The 24,893-nt window shown below is 45.2% G+C and overlaps 1 protein-coding gene and 1 pseudogene across 3 annotated transcripts; both read left to right on the forward strand.

The window, feature by feature from the left end:
• The first annotated feature begins 1,540 nt into the window (after positions 1 to 1,540).
• On the forward strand, positions 1,541 to 13,531 carry LOC144129072 (monocarboxylate transporter 12-B-like; annotated as a pseudogene). The gene is made up of 4 exons (XR_013313861.1): positions 1,541 to 1,756; positions 6,433 to 6,576; positions 8,924 to 10,039; positions 12,724 to 13,531. The product of XR_013313861.1 is annotated as a monocarboxylate transporter 12-B-like (transcript).
• Positions 13,532 to 13,709: 178 nt separating this feature from the next.
• On the forward strand, positions 13,710 to 24,587 carry LOC144129067 (monocarboxylate transporter 7-like). 2 transcript variants are annotated; one of them, XM_077662955.1, is made up of 5 exons: positions 13,710 to 13,819; positions 17,419 to 17,607; positions 18,653 to 18,796; positions 19,773 to 20,879; positions 24,389 to 24,587. In XM_077662955.1, the coding sequence occupies exons 1-5, from the start codon at positions 13,792 to 13,794 to the stop codon at positions 24,562 to 24,564; spliced, it is 1,644 nt and encodes a 547-aa protein (XP_077519081.1). In that variant the 5' UTR covers positions 13,710 to 13,791; the 3' UTR covers positions 24,565 to 24,587. The 2 variants fall into 2 exon arrangements, with proteins under 2 accessions (XP_077519081.1, XP_077519082.1); XM_077662956.1 differs by lacking the exon at positions 19,773 to 20,879.
• The last annotated feature ends 306 nt before the right edge of the window (positions 24,588 to 24,893 follow it).

Below are 24,893 nucleotides of genomic sequence, written 5' to 3' on the forward strand. Positions count from 1 at the left end.
TTAAATAATTATGTGACAACAACATCTTCGTTGAGTGACTCGTCGGCTCGTGACGTCCCATGGCGCCGATTCTTGCGGGCACTTTTTTGCGGATATGACCTTGAAAGTGAGCCATCTAATCCTTTCGAATTAATAAAAGAAGCCGCCCGCTTCTACACAGACAAAAATACAACGTGCACTGTCTGTGTACTACAGTTGTTAAGTGTTTTCGAAGGCAACCTACAGAGGGCTGAAAAGAGCATTCTGGCAATGCCGGATAAAGCTAGAAATTCGAAATATACTGATATGAGTCTGCATAACCGTCACATTGTAAAGAACATCGACGAACAGTTTCTTTTTATTTGGTAACTATTCTCAAACCTGAAAACAGTATCGTGAACGCCTGCCTCCCCTCCCAGTTTCTGGTAGATGGTGTAGAAGGGCTGTGTTTGTCAATTGCCGGTTCGTGCATGAATGATCGAGAGGCTTTCAATACGAACAAGTATACACACAGCAGGTTGCCAAATATTGACACATTTAAAGTACTCATCGACGCACTGGTGGTAACCGCGTATGAGACACCCCTGCCCGCAGGCCATATACTGTCTGAGGGTTCATCCCAGATTATAAGCTTCTCCTATTGCGTGCACATCAATAGTGTCTGTACACACCTTATTAAATAATACCATCATCATTTTGGCATTCCTGTCTCACAGGATTCTCAGAATTGTTTTTAACTGAAAAACTTCTTAATCGCTTTTTATTTTGTTTTTTGTTTGTTTTCTGAGGTCAAGCAGCGGGCCTCAACCTCAACTGATGAGGTTGAGGTTGAGTGAGGTCGGCAAATTCTTTTTGAGGTTGAGGTGAGGTCCAGATTTTTGAGGTCAAATTCCCACCTCTGGTGAAAGGAAATCAGTTGCCTTCACGTATTAATCTACGCAATTCTCGCGCAATACGCCGTGCGCAGCATCTGCATCACACAGGGAGAAGTTTTCCGTCGGTCCATCAGCCACTTGCATGCGTAACTATGTGGATTCTACAGAACGGGTTGATCTTAGAATGCAAACCACTGTTAAATGTTGAATGTTAGCTTGGACGCTAAGTGCGTTTACTGGAAAAATTATGATTACTGTTAGTTACTTAGCAGGGCCCTTCTGGTAACGTCACCTGTTGGGAAAAACGGAATTCTTGTACCTTTCGTCGCTTGCTTTTAACAAACCAGGAATGTTGTATTGTTCAACGCCCTTTATCGTGATGTGTCGTCATTGACTGAAGGAATGTTTGCATGAGTCCTACACAGTAGCCAGTTTTTTCATCACTGTCCATTTCCTTTTCTTTGGACACTCTTCCATATGCGTTACCAAATCATTACCGAAGCGTCGAAAACAGTCCCTAGAAGGGTTGGCCTGACTCTGCCGCTCTGAAATGTAACTTTTAGAGCAGCACGTTCATTCGCCTTTTCTGGCACTCGTCTACACTTGTGTGTCGAGCAGCGAAACAGCTTGAATAGCTCGCGATAAGATGTCTCGCATCCTGCCACCCATGAGCTATCTTTAGTGCGTTTTTTGCTTCGGCGGGAGCCGCCGCGAAGGCATCATGGACTCGGGTCGAAGCTGGACGGTCGCTCTTGCTTGTGCCTGGATCAACGTCTTCACGTTCGCCGTCGTCCGATCGGGCGCCGTGGTGTACGCGTCGCTGCTGCGTACCTTCCCGCTGACCACCCGGGAGCAGGCGTCGTGGCCCGTCAACTTGACTGTCGCCTGCTTCTTCCTCACAGGTGCACCAACGGCCGACACGGCGCGTGCTAATCGCTGGCGTATTGACGCCACGTACTCGTACCCGCTTTTTAATGCCAAAGCATTTCTAGGCAATGTCGACGGGGTCGTGTCACCAAAGAGTGCGACCAAAACGTGTTCGCGTCGATTGTGACGTTCTCAGAAGAGATAGCATTATACGAATGGTTGCGATCGATAGAGCACGATGTGAGGATGATGCGCAAAAAACGTGATGCCAATATGATTAGTAGTTAATTAAAGCCAATAATGTCAAAAATTCATCTGAGTAGCGCAGACGTCGATATAGTGAGGGGACGAGAAAATAGCCGTGGATGGCGAAATAGTGAAAAAAATAGACAAAGAAGTGAAAATAAAGTTTGAAATAGATTGAAATATGTTTGATAAGTGATAATTATTCGAACAAAAAATTTGACAGACATAAACTAATTAAAAATTAAATAGAAGCAAACGTCAATGGTCTCAAAGAGGGGCAAAGTGTCGAGTAGGCGTCAATGCTTTCGCATTCCTCCAATGCGGGTAGCCGCCGTGATCTCTAACATTTTTAATTCCTTCCTGAGATTGTTAGGCTTCCTGAGACTTGGCGGCACAGAGTTTCTTACAATTAACTAGAGGTAAAGCTGGCGGAGTTGCACCTCAGCCACAATGGGCGCTCAAAGCGGCTTGGGGCGATGAGCTTCTTGGTGCGGGACAGTCGGTTTTCGTTTTTTTTGTGTGTGTGTGTGTGGGGGGGGGGGCACAGAGTGGCGTTACTAAGTTGTCCCGTTCCGTCCCCGGCGCAGACAACTTTTGGCGCAAGCGTAGTGCGCAAAAGCAATAGTAGCGAAAACGCAACAGCACACGAAGCCAATAAAAGGTTTCTGGTTTCAGAAGTGCCATTAAAAAACCTCTTAAAGTGTCCAAACAATTTTTTTCTGCAAACGTGTTTATTTTGCAAAGTCCGCCTGTTAAGCAAGAAATATTGCCTTTTGTGGCCTGCAATATTTGGCCAATAGGAGACCAAGCCATCGCTTATTTTGGGCGAACTTTACATTTACATGCTTTTCTGCTCGTTTGTTGCAATTTATAGGCAAAACACTGAATGTTAGCCCATTCTTGATTATCAAACAACGTTTATTTTTTCATTATTTTTTGTCCAAAAGTTGTGCTTCTGCAGTCGGTAGCTTTCCGCCCCATGATGCTTAGAGCGTTCATGGTGGCTGAGATGGTCTCGATAAAGCTCCATGCAAAGTTCCATTGGCAGGGCGCCAGCTTTCCCTCTGATTAATATCAAGAAACTCTATGCCCGGCGGCCTCACTTGCAGCGCCCATTAAAAGGAAGTACCGATGACATAGGTCTGTGGTAGGTCTGCCTCCCCCCCCCCCCCCCCTTGCTTCTTTGTACGTCAAGTTAGATGCAAAAACATTGCCTTGTTACGCTGCATACATTTTCCTGGCCCACAAGGCCGGAATCAGTCTGATAGGTGTGGCATTAATGGCTGTTCCGACGACGACGACGACGACGACGACGACGACGACGATGATGATGATGATGATGATGATGATGATGGAGATTAATTTTATTGGGGTATGGGCAGCTTTGACCGAACAGTGCCATGGCCCACAAGGTGTTTTTCGTCTACACAAGGTGGGATCAGAGACCCATTTTCCAAGCTTTTCACCCCAGTGAAGCCGAGCATCAGGCCAGGGCAAAGTTTGTGCCCATTGTATCACCGGTGGGTACAGAGGGGCACTGGGGATCGAACCTCGCACCTGCCGCATACTATGCGGATGTTCAGTCCCTAAAGCCACCGCTGCAGATTAAGAGCTGTTTTGTAATCAGGGATTGAAGAACACGTCAAGCTTGTCGTAAGCTTTCTCCAAGCAACCGATTTGTACGAACTTTTGGGTTCTTGGACGCCAAGGAAGGTCACACTAGATTTTGCTGAACAACATGGGATTAGACATTCACATTGGTTAAGCGCCCGATATTTTCCTTAGCCTATTAGGCGGAAGATAAGCAAGCGCGCGTGAAAGGAAATGGCGTCGTTACTCGATGGCGTCACCATGGCTGGTGAACGATCCAAGACATTGACTCGTAATCTCCCCAAAATGATGTTTCGTCCTTAAGCAAACGGCGACCACTCAGCCCCCCCCCCCCCCTCCATCTTCGTATGGGAGAGGGAAAATCTCTAAGAAAGACTGAACAACAACGGTCTATCGCAGTAGAAGACTACACGACGGATGAATTCTGCCTACCGTGCGCAAGCAAGAGCCGCTGAGAGTTCGCGACGTCTTGGGGCCCAGGTGTCCACTGTAGGTCACTATTCAGCGATTAATCATCTCTAACCAGCAAGGGCTTCGAACCACTTGTTTAATAAAGACGATTGAACTGATCTGAAGAAAATAAAAGAGCGAAAAGATATTCTCAAAACTGGAACAAAAAATTCCAACGGCACTTGATTCGTCTCTCAGAGGAAGAATAAAGTTGCGAAGTACGAAACTTCTATAATCTGAACCGCCGATCTTCCTCCTTGTTTCCTGTGGCAGTAATAATGAAAAGATGCACTCTGAAAAGGCAGTCCTGATTTATGTACTAAAGGAGTATAATATTTTAATAGAAGCTTTATAAATATATATTCATTTCGATTTCAACAGATAACGAACGAAATCAGCCGTAGGAAAGTGCATTCATCAATATCGGAGTTGCAGCCTTCTTAGTGAGGACGCTGACCACTACACAACTCCGTCGTCGCACTATGTTCAGCTCCGTAATCTTGCGCAACTTTGTAAATTCTGACTCATCGCGGCACTGCCATTAGACATTCATCCTTTTATGTCGGAAAACCTTTGCATCAGATTCACCGCCTGCCACCCTGCATTGTTGCTCTTTAAAAATCTTTATACGAAGTCTTTGGTCTCAACCAACCGTATTTAAGCCTCGATATTATGTTCTATCTTTTGAAACGGCACTGTTGGTTTTCGGGGCCGCACCTTTTAAACGTCCGTTATCTCTTTGCAGAGCCTAGCAGTGAAGAAAGTCAAACTCGGCAGTCATCCCTGTCGTCAAGACCACTGCAGAACAAAGACCGATCTAGATGGCCTCTAGTTATTCGTGTTCTCCAACTGCCGCGGTTACGTTAATTATTCAACGAAATTTCCGCATTTTGTCTCTCTACCTGAATTTCCGTCTAACGATAATCATTCTGACACTACAATAGACTACTGCTGGTCAGCTCTGCTTGCAATGTGTCCTGCCGATGTTCGTCGCCATTAATTTAAGCTTGAATAATTTTAACCCCCGTTTATTCTCCAATCCGTAGCGACCTTTTTCGAACTCCTAACGCTACACCTAACATTATCTTTCCATCGCTCAGTGGTAATGGTGCTCGGCTGCTGACCCGAAAGGCGCAGGTTCCATTTCGATGTAGGCGAAATGCTAGGGGCCCGTGTAGACTGTGGGATGCCAGTGCATGTTTAAAAAATCAGGTGCTCGAAATTATCCAAAGCTCTCCGCTGCGGCTCCCTTTATAACCCGAGTACTTTTGGGGCGGACGTCAAACCTTATAAACCAATCAAGCCTTTCCTTCGACTACTGCGCTGATCTTAGCCCGACCGCTAGCATTTTCGTCAGCCTCCCCATTTCGGCTACAGGCATATGTACTGGCGACGTGCAGCCTTCGTCAGAAGTTTGCAGTCCAAGAGGTTTTCTTCGATCTAAGCCGCGCAGTGGGGCCCTTGTAGACCCAGGGGAAGCTCTATGCTTCGGAAGGGTGAGGACGAGATTTCCTCTCACATTCAATAAATTTCAAACGCTGGCCACAGAGCTTAGCTCAGAATGTGACCTCTTGGCCTTTTACTTTAGACAAATGGCGCACATTGGATGTATGCTGTACTTTTCGGATGCGTAAGAAAGTCGCTTATAAATAGGGCTTGACAGCCATGCGTGCTCTAGCTTTTTCTACATATCAGAAGACCTGAGAGAGAATGAGATAAATTTTTAATACATAAAAGAGAAGCCAGCCGGTATAACATTCTCTGGCCTGCTAGTCCTCCCTTGGAGAGAGGGGAGGGGAAAGACAGAAAGAGGAACAAAGCAATGATGAGAGATTATGCAGTGAGCTGTGCACGTGGTGCGACCTCCTGTACTAGCAGTGGCCGCAGAGTCATGACATTTTCCTGCTTGTAGAAAGCAGCAAGCACGGATATAACTGCGGTTAAGATTGGCGTAACTGCTTTGCAAACCAGTGTATGTCCTCCAGCGACCGCCAGGTGCCGGTCAACAACCAGCTCTTTGACCCATGTTCTGATATGCTGTTAATTCCTCGGGATAATGTACTGGCAAACGACGCTAGGAGCATATGACTGTAGAGGAGACCACTACCCTGGATCTTGCTTAGGGTTTGCAATGAATTGCGAGCGGCACTCAACTCTACTTAGAACGCGACTGTAGAGAACCACACACCTTGGGGCGTACCAAGCACTACTCTCTGTAATGTCGATCCCACGGCTTCTGCACATAGCAGTGTAGTGCACGTCCAGCTGTACGCGTAGCTCAAATCTCAGATCCAGCGCCAGAGTAATCTCTCGATGAAAAGGGATAGCGAAGAGAAGTGTGTGTCGGAGGACCTGTTGCTTAACTACGCGTAAATATGCGCAAGCCACGGCTAACTGCCCGCAGGTGCCATTGTGGGAGTCCTGGCAAGGTACATCGCCATCTGGAAGCTGACCTTGGTCGGATGCCTGGGCAGTTCGGTGGCTGTCTCCGCGTGCTTCTTTGCACAGTCTATCCTCTTCCTGAACGTCTTCCTAGGTTTTATCCATGGTAAGTGCAGCTCATTTTTTAACCATACAACTGGTATTTATTTATGTATTTATCGAGCCATTATTACTTGGTCCTTGTTCCCTACCGCCATTCTCAACGATGAGAAAGTTTTGAATAAGAGAGTAACCACTTAAGAGCAGCTCTGGACGACAACTTTCTGTCTACGCCAAGAAAATCATTTTTTTACGAGCATATAAGACTACGAGGATCGAAAAAGAATAAAACCCTAGGTATAATTGGAGAAATAATGAGAACGATGTCGGCAATTAAAGCTGCATGGAGGAAAAATCCAAACAATTTTTGTTCATGGCGAAAAGTGACTCTACGATTCCTGCTGGGTATATTATGTTAGCCGGGCTGGAAAAGACGCGTTTCCTGCTGAGAAAACTTCTTTCGGGGCTTTCAAATTCGTGGCGTCAACTCCGAAAAGGACTTCCTGACGACCTTTACATACATACATACATACATACATACATACATACATACATACATACATACATACATACATACATACATACATACATACATACATACATACATACATACATACATACATACATACATACATACATACATACATACATACATACATACATACATACATACATACATACATACATACATACATACATACATACATACATACATGCATGCATGCATGCATGCATGCATACATACATACATACATACATACATACATACATACATACATACATACATACATACATACATACATACATACATACATACATACATACATACATACATACATACATACATACATACATACATACATACATACATACATACATACATACATACATACATACATACATACATACATACATACATACATACATACATACATACATACATACATACATACATACATACATACATGCGTGCGTGCGTACGTACGTACGTACGTACGTACGTACGTACGTACATACATACATACATACATACATACATACATACATACATACATACATACATACATACATACATACATACATACATACATACATACATACATACATACATACATACATGCATACATACACGCATGCACGCACGCACGCACATACATACATACATACATGCATGCATGCATGCATGCATACATACATACATACATACGCACACACACACACACACACACACACACACACACACACACACACACACACATACATACATACATACATACATACATACATACATACACACGTACGTACGTACATACATACATACATACACACGTACGTACAGTACTCACGGATTGAAATAGGACATTCGGAGCGCGTGGCCGTCGCTTCATAGAGCGCCGCCCGTAGACGCTCATGGAACCAAGGTGGTGCATTGTGGTATGGCGCGAGAGGGAGAACATCTACAAAGCAGAATTGTTCCTTCCAGTAGCCAATGAGCCGGCCTGTGGTTTACCACATGCCTGCGTGGCACTGCAAGGCTAGCGCTCCGAATGTCCTATTTCAATCCGTGAGTACTGTACGTACATACATACATACATACATACATACATACATACATACATACATACATACATACATACATACATACATACATACATACATACATACATACATACATACATACATACATACATACATACATACATACATACATACATACATACATACATACATACATACATACATACATACATACATACATACATACATACATACATACATACATACATACATACATACATACATACATACATACATACATACACTGCCTAAGATTCAAGCCGCCAGTGAAATATTTATTGAGCGCAACAGGAAGGTCAGGGATTGATATCTGTAAAAAGTTGAAAATACGGGATCACCCATTTATCTGCGTTTCTTATGGATAAATTATCATTTGCAGTGTGCCGTTGTAGGAAAGCCAGTGGCTTCATAGCGTTTGCTATTTGTGGAGAAGAGTAGCGGACTGCCTGTAACAAACGAAATTCGCATACATTATTCAAGCGCATTATGTTTCTCAGTCGCAGCGCTGGACTTCCCTCCTCATGTAAGCGCTGGAAAACAAGTCCGGTATTCGTGGCTCCTTTTAATCTATGGCGCAGCCATACTCAACTCCGTGGCTGGCATCATCTTCCAACACATATCTCAACTCAAAACGGGTCGGTGATGGCGAGACTTGTATTTCCTATTCTGACATTCTTCTAGTTTATAAAAGCTCATTTTTCTGCGGAAGTAGCGTCTTTGTTGTTCGAATACTATAATCTGTCGATACAGGCCAACTTCAGTTAGTTTTAAGTGCCCCTATAAAGCTTCACTAGTCAGTTGTACATCTTTTCCTTCCCACCTACTTCTGAATGCAGGGACTTGCATCGCCGTGGTCGTCCTGTTCAACGTCTTGATCAACCAGCACTTCAGCAAGTACCGCGTGATGGCCTCCGGCATCGCCAACACCGGTTTCTCAGTCGGGTCGCTCATCTTTCCTCCTGTCATACAAGCGCTGGAAGACGAGTACGGTATTCGTGGCGCACTTCTAATCTCTGGCGCAGCCATGCTCAACTCCGTGGCTGGCGCCTTCTTCCAACGCACACCTGCTCCGCAAACTCAAATGGGGGAAGTTGCGCAAGATATTTCCTGTGCAGCTGCGAAGAAAGGCGTTTCGGTCAACGATTCGGACGACATAAGTGCCGTTATCGGACAGAGCCAGGAGTTTGAAGAGACCCAATGTTCGAACTGTTCGCATCACAATGATGTCCCAAGGATCCATGACTACGACGGCAATCTAGAGCAGTGGTTCATGAAAGTTGAACCACTAACCGAGGATGAACATCGCGCAGATGGCAGATATATTAGCAGCGTGAAGGGAGATGCCGCAAATGGCGATGCCGATCCGTGTCGCCCAAGGGGAAACAGTTTTCTTCAGGAACAGCCAGAGAGCAGTACAGCACCTGCGCAAAAGAGCCTTGTTCAAAAGACCTTCATGAACAGAGACACTACAAAGCCCTGCGAAGGGTTCTTCCTGTCTTTCCTTTTCTTACCAAAGTTTTATCTCCTCCTATTTTCTTTTTCGACTGTTTACTTCAACATGGTGACGTACATGACTGTTGCCGTTGACTTTGGAGTAGACCTGGGCATCCCTGCATGGAATGCAGTGTACCTAATACTAATATACTCCGTTGCCGACATGCTGGCTCGTGTGGGCTCCGGCTGGATCACGGACCGGAATTACCTTCAGGAGAGTACCATTATGGGGCTCCACTTCGCGCTTTGGGGCGCTGCACTCTACCTGATGCCAATGTACAGCTCATACTCGTACCAAGTGACCCTGTCCATCGTTTCGGGATGGTGCAACGGCTCAACTTTAATACTCGTCCCTGTGCTTTTCATGAAACTGGTGGGAATCGAGAAGCTCAGTGTCTGCTTCGGAATCGGTACATCGTTCGTGGGACTGGTGGGTCTTGCAAGGCCGCTACTAATAGGTAAGCCGAGACAGTCTTTGCAATTTCTGTTAGAGGGATGCTGTGCCGGAGATGACCGGGTTGTTGCGGCAGCTGATAACACGCAGCCGTTTTGGTGCAATAAAACAAGAACAAAGAGTAGGCAAGTTCATAAGGATGCAAAAAGAATACTGGCCACATAGTGTTCATGATTTTTTATTCCATTGTGTTGGCACTACACTGGAGAAGCCCACAGCTTTGTTGTCCGTGGAGAGTAAGTGTGGAAGAAAATCCAAATGAAAATAAACACTCCTTAAAAAGGTCTTTAAAACACCTCTGTGGAGCAAGAAGAAAAGTGGAAAAATTACACCGTACATAACCTATTATATGTCCATCATATAGGCACTAAAACCCAAAAAGCCGAGTTTAGCCCGTATTTCACAAAACTGATGAAAGTGGTTTGGTTTATGAGGTTTAACGTCCCAAAGCGACTCAGGCTATGAAGGACGCCGTAGTGAAGGTATCCGGAAATTTCGACCACCTGGGGTTCTTTAACGTGCACACCTGACATCGCACAGTACACAGGCCTCTATAATTTCGCCTCCATCGAAATTCTACCGCAGCGGCCGGGATCGAACCCGCGTCTTTCGGGCCAGCAGCCGAGCGCCGTAACCACTCAGCCACCGCAGCGGCTGATCAAAGTGAAAATGGCCCTAAAATACTCTTTAGGGATTACAGAAATTTTATTGTGGTGTTAAAGCTTATCGTCAGTTTTCACAAGGAGCGTAATGCAACTTTTCCGCTGAAGAAGCAAAAATAAATGCTGCAAATTCTCTGACGTGATTAAGCTTTTGTTTCTACGTTATCGATTCGGAGGCACCCTTAACCTTATGCGATAGGTCCTGCTAGCTAAGCATTATTAGTATTTGACCGCGCGGTAAAAGATGAACACGCTTGCAGTGTTACCGATACCCTGCCATCCTGGACAAAAGCATTTTTGAGCGGGAAGCAGTTCACCAACGCATTTTTTTTCATATAATGTTAGATTTCACTATAACAGTCAATATATCCGTAGATAACCCGACGGCAGTCTTCTATTTATTTTTTTCTATTCACGTTTTTGCTATCGTCGAAAGCGTTCCCCATTAGTTTTCTATGGCAGTCTTAAATGTTCGATGCGATCCCTGGAAACACTTTAAAAGAAAGATTTTGCTACATATCAGAATAATGGACCATAAACTATAATACTTGCATCACAGTGTCTTACGATGTTCAAATTTTTCAAATTTTCAAAATTTTTGTCCGAGAAAGTTTCTCTTGAACATCAGTTGTTACGGCAGGCTGAAATTTGATTATCCTCTACGTTTACGAAGCTGAACGGTGCTGCACTTTTCCTTTCGTTGTTGTATCATCAGGTGTTCCACAGGGCGCCGTTTTAGGGCCGCTGTTATGTGTAGTTTATACTAATGACATTTCTGCAGACATCCATCTCGTTTGCATTTGTATGCATGACGACTGCGCTGTGTACAACAACAACAACAAAAAATTAAACTGAGCATGGTGCTATTAAATTGCACACTGACTCAACCAACGTGGAGTGCGAAATGGTAAATGGAGCTGCATACGCAAGAATGTGTCGAACTTTCCTTTTTTAAGAAAAAAGGAAAATATTGACATTCGTTATTTCATGACGACGGACATTGTTAACCTGCAGCTCACACATAAATTTTAAGGTGTGATGTTTTAAAATGATAGTTCATTGAATGCCCGGGTAAATAACGTTGTCCTAGAAGCAGCCACAGCGCAAAACTTTATTTCAGCGGAATCTCATATCCTGGCCTTCTAACCATGAAAAACGGCTTACCTTCCTTTGTTGAAAAGTATGCCTCATTTGTTTCGGACGTACACTGGAAAACTGTGTCCGCAGGGTTCAGAATAGAGCGGCGGAATGATTCGCCCTCACGCAGTATCAGCGAGAGGAAGCTGCCATAAAACAAAATTGGAGTTGGCACGGGTCACGCTGCCGACCTGCCGAAGAAAACTTCGACAGAAATTGTTAATCCGAGCATTATACAGCAAACTTGGAGTGAACAAAACTCTACTTAAAACAACCTCACCACACGCCTAAATGAACTGATCACGTGCTCAAAATTAGGGAATACTGTGCGAGGAGGAACCTTATGGTGACTCTATTTTTTTTTTTTTGGCGAACAATAAGAGAAGGGGACCAACTGTCTAGTCACCAAGTGGGCTGTACCAATAAAGATTTGTTTTCATCTAAGCCGCAACCGCCCCTTAAAACACATTTTGTAGAAAGGAGAAAGATTTCTGAATACATAATATGAGAGTGTTCGTCCGTTATATTGGCAACATCACTTGCCATTCTTCGAAAACCACAGATTGTGCAACTCTCCCCTGAAGCTTTCATAACAGCACTGAAGAGGCGATGTGTAAAAGCAGCCACGCGCTGTCGCCTCATTTTTCATTATATTTTACTTCTTGTGCTTGTTATGAACGTTTTTGCTTCGCAAATCGAATGCGAATAGTTGAATTCGCGGAATTAGCATTCTGTAGAGCTTCCGAGTAGTTCATTTAGAAAAATGCTGTAATCTTTCCGTCAGGCTCACTGTTATCTTTGAAATGTTTTTTTTTTTATCTGAGATGGGCATGAGAACTCGTTTCTAAAATGATTTTCGTGGTTTGTGCCATTTCTTTATTTCTCGTAGGATTCTACAGGGACACTCACGGTGACTACGAGGGCTTGTTCCGTCTTGTCGGTGGAGTGACGATGTGCATCTCTCTGCTGTGGCTCTTCTCTTACGTCAGGCAACGGTTCTTATCGCGAAAAAAGGAATTATATCATCGAGAAACCGGCCAAGGCTAGCAAGCATGTGCACGTTTGAACAGTAAAGCCATTGCTTGCGCAGATGAGATTCCGTGCTCAGTCATCTACTTGTGAAAACTCGCTTAAGAGAGAGTGGGCTATGTGACTGCTGTCATCCTGATCGCACGTGGTTTGGTTTAGTTTATGGGTGTTTAAAGTCCCAAAGCGACTCAGGCTATGAGGGACGCCGTAGTGAAGGGCTCCGGAAATTTCGACCACTTGGGGTTCGTTAACGTGCACTGACATCGTACAGTACACGGGCCTCTAGAATTTCGCCTCCATCGAAATTCAACCGCAGCGGCCGGGATCGAACCCCCGTCTTTCGGATCAGCAGCCAAGCGCCATAACCACTGAGCCGCCGCGGCGGCGTTTGCTCTCAAGTGAGCGTTGTGAAAAAAAAAAAACTTTTTAACGCAAAGCTTCGTGCTAGTTTTCAAAATCACAAATACTTGCAAAAGGGTAACAACTATAAGACAAGCCAAGATGTGGTAATCCCTGACAGTCTCAGAGTGTTCTTTCTGTTGAATGTCTTGCGGTCATTGATCTTCCTTTCCTCCAGCCACTTTAACGAACTCTGTTGCCCGATGCAGAAACACTGACGCTGTACGTAAAACGTCGATGAACAAATAAACGTGCACCGTGTTTTTTTTAGGAAATATCTACATGTTTTTTTATTGTTTGCTTCAACTAGTAAAGAAACGACTGTTCAGAGATTGTAGCATCTATTTCTTTCATTGCGCCTCTCCACTTTAGACAGTACTGCGTCAGAATCAACCAAACAACCAACTTGCGCCCTACCGCATGGCGAAGTGCGTCAAGAGGGACTGTACAACAACTCCCTATTTCTTACCCTTTACCCAGAAACCATTCTCGGGCCGAGATCTCAAGAACCTGGATCACATGGATACAGATGACACATTCTCATCACTGTCTAGCAGGTGAACGTGGTAAAAGCTTCATTTTAAAATTTCCGTAGCGGATCACGCGGCCCATGAGCTAAAGCAAACGTACTGCGACTTCTAGCACTCCAACTATTTCAGTATACTGCACTATTACTACATCTACAGCTACGGCCACGGAAATTACGGACAGTATACCACTACCAATTACACTGTAACGAAGAAGACTGCGCCTTGCACACAAAACGCAATACATCCGTGGCTCATGCTTAGAACTTTTTCTCGACGGATGACCGTCCGCAAAGCTAGAAAGCGTGAGGAATGTAAGAATCGCGAAGTACTCGACAGTACGCCTACAGAGCAAACTTAGAGGAAGCAGGCGCACCGTGAACAAGGGTCCCTGGTGGGAGTCGAAACGTCGACTCATATCGTCTTTCGTTTGGTAGCTACCATACAGTTTTCCGCCAAGCAGTGTGTTAGTCTGGAACGCTGGTGATGATTAGCAAAGGAGTTTAAGCTGTGCTTGGTGGAGGGGAGGGGGAGGGGGGAGTTTGAATTCATTTGCCGCAGCTAGTTTGAAAGCTTTCTTAGTTTTACAGGCGCCGTTCGACTCTTCCAGGTGCCAGATTTTTCAAGATCTCACAAGTGTCTAGGCAGAAGGGTTTGGGAAGTCTTGATTACTGATACTACCAAGAAAAAGTGCAACTATATAATCTTGATTCTAGCGCAAACTCCTTACAGTTCTTGGAAATGCCGTCATACAAGGTGCTCTTTTTTTCCATTTGCAGATTTTCATTTTAAAAACTGTGACAGATGCGTTGGTGCGTTCTGTGCGCGTGAACTGTACAACAAGGCAGACATTATGCGCCCCATATAGAACAATTATTACACGATTAAGTAATAACTAAATTAAAAATGCAATTTTTATTGTTCATTTTATTTGGCAGAGTTATATTCCAAAATTGAAAACCTTCAACATCGAAGGTGAGCCCAATCTTAAAATTTTTGTTTATCGGCAATGTGGTTAGAAATAGTAGTAAGTGGTTTATTAAAATAATGATAATAATAATAATAACAATAATAATATAATAATAATAATAATAATAATAATAATAATAATAATAATAATAATAATAATAATAATAATAATAATAATAATAATAATAATAATAATAATAATAATAATATTAATAATAATAATTGGTTTTGGGGGGGAAGGAAATGGCGCAGTTTCTGTCTCATATATCGTTGGACAACTGAACCACGCCGTAAGGGAAGAGTAAAGGAGGGAGTGAAAGAAGAAAGGAAGAGAGAGGTGCCGTAGTGGAGGGCTCCGGAATAATTTCGACCACCTGGGGATCTTTAACGTGCACTGACATCTCACAATGATAACAAGGAAGGAAAAGATTTTTGCTAGCCCCGGCATTTGCCATCGATACTGAAGCACCTGAGCTGGGGCAGCGGAAATAAAGGATAGCAGGCCGAATGGAGAAATTAAATGAAAGAGGTGAGGGGACAGGTGCACAGGAAAGGTGGGAGATGTAATATACCCCAAAACTATGTACACAACAATAAATACGTACAGGTTGGCCGCGTGATTAGTTCATGATGCAGTAATAACAACACGCGCACAGTACTATGTTCACTACAGCCGGAGTGAGGCGTCCAGCTATTAATGGTCCAAGGTAGCCCCCGCGGAGTGTTCGATCACTGCGCGTGACTACGTGGCGGAGAACAGACGGGACGTCAAGTCCGTCTGGTCTGTTCGAGGAATGCACAGAGGCTGGCTCGAAATACCGAACGTCAAAAATAAGCATTCGAAAGCTCGTTATGTTGGCTTTCTCGCGTTGAATATTCATAATATTGCGGCGCCGCGCGCTTTTGTCCCCGAAATCAAATTCACTACTTCTGCAGCATGAAATACATAAATTGTATCTGTATGTAATGCGTAAGAAATGCTAGCGACGCCAATTTTAGAAACGTGCAATGCAGGTAAGCCAACTCAACAAGCTTTTTTTCAAATGCGTATATTTGACGTTCGATATTTCTAACCACATTGCCGACTGAGAAAATTTAAAAGCAGCACTCACCTTCGATGCTGACTGCCTTCAATTTCGCATTCTAACCTTGCCTCCTAAACTGAAGAATAAAAGAGTTCATTTGTCAACTTTAATTAATTGCCTAATAATTCATTCATATCAGAGTACATAACGGCCGCCTTGCTGTAAAATCTACCTACACAGGCCACACCGACGTATCTCTCACAGTATTTAAAATTAAAAACTTTGGGGACGCCTAATCTCCGCCTTAAAGGTGAAACGCCCATTCTTGCACCATACACATGACGGCACCCCTCCGCACTGCTCCTTGAGGCTCCTGTACGCAATGGAAACTTCCGACTCCGCTCCCTCAAGGACGAACGGTGACGTCACACTCACAGCGCTCCTGGTGGTTTCCGCCAGAAGTAGATTTTTCAGCCACTAACGACGCAGTGGCCTTTGGCTGCAGCGATGCCAGCGACGACGACGCGGGATTTTCCGCCTCACCTGCTTCCCGATTCTCTCATGATAAAATCTGTAAACGTTAAAAAACATCACTCTGCATGGATATCCAAACCTTACGTCTTTCTGCTGACATCAAAACTGCACGGCTGGTTACCAGGGGCTGCCTATATTCCTTCTTACCTTTACAGTCGAAAGGAGTGGCCTCATCAGCCGGTGCCGTTGACACGAATATGTCCAGTTGCGATGGCGTCGGGGTGTTTTATATGTTACGCAACATCCGAAGGATATATGCTTGCCAACTTAATATTTTTATGTAGTTTTCTTTTTAGCTTTTTATTACTGGATTGATACAGTAACACAAGCTGCTACCTTCTTCGACTATATACTCTGCAGCCGGGGAGCTCATTTTATGAAGAGAGTGATGATCTTAGATGGTAGTGAACTCTGGCACAAACATATAGCAAAATTTCATTGAGAATACTGAAGCAACGGGCAAAGATGCTCTTTCAGCTTTTTTTAATGCAAGCCAGGGGTGGCTTTCACCAAAGTGGGCCGTTGGTAAGGTGAGCTCGAAAGGGAAAACGAAAATTGGTTTTTGGGAAAGGAAATGGCGCCGTATCTGTCTCACATATCTGTGGACACCTGAACCGCGCCGTAAGGGAAATGATAGAGGGGCTAAGAGAAGGAAAAAAGGTGCCATAGGGGGGGGGGGGGGGGGAGGGCTCTGGAATAATTTCTACCACCTGGGTACCTTTAACGTGCACTGACATCGCACGGCAAGCCAGTACCGGTTCTATTTTCACAATGCATTTCTTGAACTTCGACCCAAAATTAGGAGCCAATGCAGCCTTTCCGTGGAAAATTTCTCGCTATCTACACGCCCTCCCCTTCCACTCTTATTTCTTTTAAATCCGCCCTTGTTTCTAGCATAGATCTGTACAAAGCGGTGCAAAGCAGCGCCTTGAACGGTTGTCTTAATTCTGCCCCTCGGAACTAGCTCTACTAGGGCGCGCTCGTTCGCGCCCCTCCGCTAAAGGGCCAAACAGCAAAACATCTTCAATGGCCCTCGATAAGCGGACTCGCACCTTGCCCTTCACGCACCTATCTTCAGACTGCATTTTGCTGTCGCCGCAGACAACGGAGGCATGGACTCGGCTCGAAGCTGGGCGGTAGCAGCGGCCTGTGCCTGGATCAACTTCTTTACGTTCGCTGTGGTCCGCTCGGCCGCCGTGGTGTTTGCATCTTTGCTTCAGACCTTCCCGGTGACCAGAGAGCAGGCATCGTGGCCCGTTAACCTGACCGTTGTCTGCGTCTTCTTCTCAGGTGCTGCCGCGACACTCAAAAAGCGCCGTATTCTTGATTGAGCAGTGACTGTGTGAACGCAGACGCGCATTAGCAGCTGTTTCGCAAGTTGATTAAGTCGTGGTGATTTTGTAGAGTGTGCACTAGCGTGTGCTTCTAAAAAGGCGACCAATCCCCTACTGATGGCAGGCCCAACCTCTGAAGCTCTTCTCCTGCTGTTTTCAGTGGTTTAAATTATGTAGGAAAGTTTTCTATCCTTGACATTTCAATGGCCATCGAGGACCGAGTTTTTCGGTGGTGTGCACCACTACATTGCCAGTTTGGTCAAGGTCAGCTACTAATTGCATGGATATCAAATAGCGAAGAAGTTTTTGCATGCAAGCAGTTTATACTCCCAGAGATCTGACACTTTCTCAACATATGGGGAAAAAAATTAAAATAAATTTACCTCTCCTACTTCACAGTATCAGAAAATTCTGAAGATTAAACAGTTTAAAGGTTCCGAGACACTTGCTTTGCGTCCTGTGTATGGTGCCATGGCGGCATTAGTGGACACCATATACCTCTTAAATGGGCTCGTTGATTGATCATTTGAGACTAGCGTCTTTAATGTCTGTGTTCTCTTCTTGTTTGAATGAGCTAGTCGACACGCTTCAAAAGACAAGGCAGCTTTATAATTCGGTTACGTTTTTTTTTTCTTTTTCAGTGCGAGCTTCGAGGATACTTCAATTCAAATCTGAGGAGGGCTGCTAACTAGTGTCCTAAACAAATGTCCTACAGAGAGTTGTTGCCATTAACAAATTAAGATAAAACGAGAATCTTAACCGTCTCCCGCTGCAGTTATGCATACGTCTATGTGCGACAAGCTTTGCGTGATCCGTCACTGTCATTGCTCACCGAAAGTGTTTCCCCCAAAAGGCCCCGGTCAAAACTTAATCATTACTTTTGTGGCGTTGTACCCCAAAAGCTATGCCATTTTCGGTACAGTGCTTGTCTGAGATAACCTTGCCTGAACTGTGGAGAAAGATATCTGACCCCATAAGAGGTTAAATATGCACTGCCGCAGGCACAATCGCAGGAGTCCTCGCCAGGCACATCGCCATCTGGAAGCTGAACTTATTCGGATGCATTGGAGGTTCGCTGGCTGTCGCGGCTTGCTTCTTCGCGCCATCTATCCTGTTCTTAAACCTCTTCCTGGGCGTCATACAAGGTGAGTGCTGTTTTTAACACGATGGGATTAGAACACCATATAGGAAACATCTGTCCGTCCGTGCACCCGCCTGAAGCCTCGGTTGACAGGTGGTAAAGTGTATAGAGGGAAATCATCCGTTCCACTTTTAGATTAGAAAGAGGAGGTAGAGTGGAGATGGAGAGGCTGGGAGGCGAGATAGAGAGTGGAGAGGGGTACGGCGTGTGCAGTGTGATTGACACACTGGGTTCTGTCACCCACTCGCTTGGTCTGAACCGTTCAATGGCATGGGCTACGCCTTCCGGCAGGAACACTAATGCTAATGCATACTCTACAGCATGCATTGCATTGATCATATATAATTTTTCTTCTTTATGTAAGTGTTCAAGGAATATTAGTTCATTGCAACGGTCAATCGAGGCTGTCTTGAACTACGGAGAAGTTGCTTTAAAGCTCATTTTTAATCATAGTTTTGTTCAAACAAACAAGGCCCATAACTTCCTAAATTCATACTTTCTAGCGAACTTGCGGACATTTCCCACGCACGCACACACACACACACACACACACACACACACACACACACACACACACACACACACACACACGCACACGCACGCAATCGTACACGCACACCCATGTACATACACATACAAAAACTACCACACACTACACATAATTAGACAGGACACATAGCAAGATATAACAAGGCAGTGTCCTTTCTTGTTACGTGTAGTGTATAGTAGTGCTTGTGTTTGAGAGAAGTGTCTGCACGTTCTCCAGAAAGATTAATTTAGGAAGCCATTAGCAGCTTACTCCCACTAAATGCATTTACAAAGCCAGTGACTTTGACATCATCGAGATCATTCCAAAGCCGGTTCAATCCAGCAACAAGAGCAAGAATTTGGAAATAAGAAAAATTTAAATTTGAGAGAGACATCTGAGGGCGACAAGGGGCTAAAACTTGAAAACTATCACTTCCTGCCCTTTAACGCAGGTACTTGCATCGGCCTGCTGAACCTCTTCAACGTAGTGATTAACCAACACTTTCGCAAGTACCGCGCAATGGCCTCTGGCATCTGCAACGCCGGTTTCACAGTCGGAGGACTTGTCTTCCCTCCGGTCTTACAAGCGCTTGAGGAGGGGTACGGCATTCGTGGCGCCTTTCTAATTTGTGGCGCCGGCATGCTCAACTCGGTGGCTGGGACCTTCCTACAGCGCACGCCTCCGCAAGCTGAACCAAAAGAGGCGCCTGGACGCAATCCATGTAAAGAGACGAATGCTACTTCCAACGATTCACTCGAAAGTGGTACCGAGAAGTTCAGAGACCGAGAGCTTAATGAAACCAGATGGGCGAATTTACTTCGTACCCATGATAGTGCAACGTCTTATGGGGGTGGCAGCAGTCCTGGATTATGCTATCATAAAGTTGAACTCTTAACAACAAAACCGCACGACACAGGAGGTAGCACAGAGATTAAACATGAAAGAGAGGAAACTCCGCATGTTTGCCAAGTCGATTCCAGTCGTCCAAGAACGAAAGGTTGCGCTCAAGGCAAAACGAATGACCAGCCAATAATAGAAGACGATTTTGTCCAACGTTCCTTGAATGAAGATAGTACCGACCCCAAGAAATTTACTTTTCTCTCTTTTCTCCTGCTCCCAAAATTTTACTTCATCGCCTTTTGTTTTTCCATCATACACTTCAACATGACAACGTACTTGACCGTGGTGGTTGACTTCGAAGAGGACCGGGGCATTTCCAGATGGAAAGCAGTGTACTTGATAACCGTGTACGCCGTTGCCGACCTTCTGGCTAGGCTTAGCTCTGGTTGGATCACGGACCGGAAGTACCTCAGGAAAAGCGCCATGATGGGGTCTCACTTCGTGCTTTGGGGAGCCTCACTCTACCTGACGCCAGTGTGCAGCTCGTACCCTTATCAAGTGGCCCTGTCAGTCTTGTCAGGCTGGTGCACTGGCTCGACTTTAATACTGATACCGGTGCTCTTGATGGAACTGGTAAGCATCGAAACATTCGGCATCTGCTTCGGAATCAGCACCTCGTTCGTGGGACTGGTAGGTCTCGCAAGGCCATTACTAATAGGTAAGCGTAAACAGTGTGCATTATTGCATTCTTTTTGACCGAATATGTGTCTGAGTGTTCGTGGTGCTGTGGAGCGATATGGACAAATAATTTCCGTCGGCCATGCAGGAGCTCAACAATGAAAACAGAATGTAAACTGAGGTGCTTTTTTTATATTCCACAAAGAAGTACAGTGAATAGGCCAATATTTTCTTAGGGGTAAAGATACGGGTCCGACAGATGGCAGCGTGTCATATTAGTATCTAGATGAGCGGATGGATACAGAATACCAATGAAGAGAGCCGACAGTGCTTGAAACGAAGAGCTCGATGGAATGTTTCGTTTTATTTTTGGTGTTGGTCAACGGGAAGTTTACGGACGACTGGAATAATCAGCATGCTGCCGGTGGGATCCAATCCGACGACTTCCGCATGTTGCGTACTGTCTTCTAAGCTCGGCTACGGCAGTGGCTGTCCAACCTTCTACTCTTCAGTGTATTTTATGACGTGTGTAGCGTAACGTTGTGAGCTTTCGTCGGCGCCACCTTAGACTACACTGACGGACGTGGAATGCCCTGGGTACAATAGCATCGCTCACGCAGTAAAATATCTTCCTATGCACCCCTTGGGTTGAGTTACTGTTGGCGTCCTTTAGCGTATGATGTGCGCATTTGGCAGTTGCTCTAAGGTATGAATAGCAGCCCACCAATTCCCCAGAGAGGAAATCATATAACAATTGAGTATTGCCAGTATTTACCTAATGCAGAAACTTGGAGGATAACGACGGGCGACGCAGAAATCTGTAGAAAGGAAAACATTTGCGGTAACGCTGAGGGACATATAGAATGCAGATTGGGTTGGGAAACACGTGATAAAAATATTGTAGCTAAAACAAAGGTGTTGAAACAGACATGGGAAATGGTATGCAGTGCGGCGACCAAAGGCCGTGCTCTATTAGCTGTTCATTTTAAAAGGGCCATTTCGCGCCCACCTGGTCCTCTGTTATTGGTCACTCAGATACACCCGCGGCTTTCAAGCGTCTGTGGAAAGCGACCCGGCCATTGGGGGGTCGGCGACCGGACCTCACCATTGGGTGGCATTGACTGCGATATGCAGCCACTGGTGAGGTCTGGCCGCCTTCTGCCCAGTGGCCGTGTCACTTCCCACAGACGCTTGAAGGCAGCGGGTAAAGTATATGGGTGACCAATTACACAGGACCAGGCGGGCGCGAAATTGCCAGCATGTACGCGAAATGAACAGCTTATGGAATACGGCCCCAGATGGCCTTTCGGTGCAACGGCATGGATTCAAAAAGAAAATAAACATAATAGAGGGTGGCAGAAAACCACGTTGGCGGATGAAATTAGAAAGTTTGCGGTTGTAGGGTGGTCGCAGCTGGCGGATGATGCATTTAATTGGCGGTCTATAACAGAGGCCTTCTTCTGTAGTGGACGTAAATGGGGTGATGGTGATTACGAAAGATACGTGTGAAGGGCTCAGCTAGGTCCGCAGTTGGATGCCGTGCATATAGTACCCAATGATTACCAGGGTACTCGGAGAGCAGATTTTTGAGCACGGCAATAGACAATGTGACAAAATTAGTGCCGCAGCACCATTTGTTGTGTACGTAAGAAATGTCGGATAGGCTGTAATAGGTTTTACTTTCTGCTGCATTTGTTCCGTTGAAGAAATTCTAATGACTCTGTTTTCCCGCCAAAACTGGCTGCAAATTTGACTTGCGTTTTAAAGGAAGTTCTGAGCTGGGAAAACAGGCTTCACTGCTGCAATTTTCACGCGGGGATGGAGTTCTCGCTTCTACAACAAAAATTAATCCTACAGCTGCCTATCAATCTCAGATGATAATCACGTTTGTAAGAACTGTCGCTAGCGCAGCAGTATCAATATATTGGCAGCTCCGCCCATCGTGTCTGCACTTTTGCCAAAGAAAAGGAAAGAGAAAACTTTAAAATTGATGCAAAGTAAATCTGCGATTATCTATATTGGAATATGCAGCTTCGGTTCGGGTTTATAATCTTGAGCGACTTAATGAGTGCTGAATACTGACAGTCTGATCAGAATAAAGCATAAGGCACCAAGTTCCATAATTTCAGATTGTGTGAAGAATTGAGGCTACATGTATCGAACATATACGGGCCATAACAAGTAGTGTCGGCGCCCTGACAACTGACCTATCGTTATTCTTTCTCGAACAAAGCAGAAAAGTAATTCTGTTGTCTTATTTCATTGGGAATATCGTATTGACATTCTTTACGGATGGCAACTCTGTATATAGCGCTTTATTTCTCTGCACGTAATGTTTAGTATCTTAAGGTAGAGGTCTTAAAACGCATTTTTATTGTTTGTTTCTTCCTAGTACTTGTGCAAAAAGGAATCGCCGTCTGGATTCACAAGTTGAATTTTGTGATGTTGCATTTCAGTATGCAGTCTACTCTCAACTACTTCTTTTCGAAATAGTATTTTCCATTTTTAGTTTCTTATAGGTGTTTATTTTAACAAGTTGTGCAACGACTCATTCCTCTATGACACCATCGGGGCTAAGTGGGTGCTCAGTCAATTACCGACAACCGGTTTCCCCGACGTATCCCGTTAAAAAAAAGGATTCCTTCGAAAATTCTTAGCATCCGTGTAACAGGCAGCTACAAAATTTGCCATTCTTCAGGTTACACGTGTGTTCGATGGATGAATGGATGGATGGATGGATGGATGGATGGATGGATGGATGGATGGATGGATGGATGGATGGATGGATGGATGGATGGATGGATGGATGGATGGACGGATGGACGGACGGACGGACGGACGGACGGACGGACGGATGGATGGATGGATGGATGGATGGACGGATGGATGGATGGATGGATGGATGGATGGATGGATGGATGGATGGATGGATGGATGGATGGATGGACGGACGGACGGACGGACGGACGGACGGACGGACGGACGGACGGACGGACGGACGGACGGATCGATGGATGGATGGATGGATGGATGGATGGATGGATGGATGGATGGATGGATGGATGGACGGACGGACGGACGGACGGACGGACGGATCGATGGATGGATGGATGGATGGATGGATGGATGGATGGATGGATGGATGGATGGATGGATGGACGGACGGACGGACGGACGGACGGACGGACGGACGGATGGATGGATGGATGGATGGATGGATGGATGGATGGATGGATGGATGCGGTTGAACCCTTTAAATCGGGCGGTGGCTCAAGCCACCTAGCCATGACTAAAAAGCCATTATTAAGAAGCGACCACTGGCGGCTGCTCAGTGAAGCTTCTCTTCTTGTGGAACAGCGCAAAATCTTTCCGTGTGGTATGAGTTTTACCATATGGGTGTCCGGAGGCTCATCTGGATTAACAATGTGACGTTCAGGCATCGACACTAGCACTGAATGACTGGCACTTCGTTGTTTTGTTTGTTTTTTTTTGCCAATATGCCGAGGCCTCACATTGTTATCAAATCCACTCGTGGATTTTTTTTTCCAGGACTGTTCAGAGACACCCGAGGTGACTACGAGGGCTTGTTCAGTCTCATCGGGGGAGTGACAGTTGGTATCTCCATACCGTGGCTGTACCCTTGCGTCGGACAGAAGTGTTCTTCTCGAAACGGATCACTAATAAACTTCTCAAGGCTGCGAAGCATGCGCTCATCCCGGAAATAAAGCAGAGTCGTAGGCAGGTGTCATTTCTGGTGAAGTTAGGGGGTTGCGAAAATGCGTCCAGATGTAGCTGAAGTAGCTATAGCCGCAAATGTTTCGAAGAATTGAATCTGCACCGTTTTTCGAATGTCATAGAGATGTACCTTCTCACATCCATTTTCTCTGCGACATCGTCGGCAACGCCTGTGGAGGAGGTTTTGTAAAAAGAGGGACGAGGGGAAGGAAAGAGTACGATCATGTACCGAGAATTCAGCACGATTCATCCTTTTTCTTGTTCCCGCCATTTAAAGAACCTATGCGCTGCCCGACCGCAGCGCAACCATTGAGCCGTG

The sequence above is a fragment of the Amblyomma americanum genome, chromosome 4 (genome assembly GCF_052857255.1).
Source record: "Amblyomma americanum isolate KBUSLIRL-KWMA chromosome 4, ASM5285725v1, whole genome shotgun sequence".
Lineage (NCBI taxonomy): Eukaryota > Metazoa > Arthropoda > Arachnida > Ixodida > Ixodidae > Amblyomma > Amblyomma americanum.

What these genes read in the sequence shown, in the direction of transcription:
- LOC144129067 (XM_077662955.1), top strand. Translation starts at nt 13,792, where the DNA reads ATGACACATTCTCATCACTGTCTAGCAG. An exon ending in TTCTCATCACTGTCTAGCAG is followed by an intron (nt 13,820 to 17,418) that starts GTGAACGTGGTA and finishes CTGTCGCCGCAG; the next exon opens with ACAACGGAGGCATGGACTCG. An exon ending in TGTCTGCGTCTTCTTCTCAG is followed by an intron (nt 17,608 to 18,652) that starts GTGCTGCCGCGA and finishes GCACTGCCGCAG; the next exon opens with GCACAATCGCAGGAGTCCTC.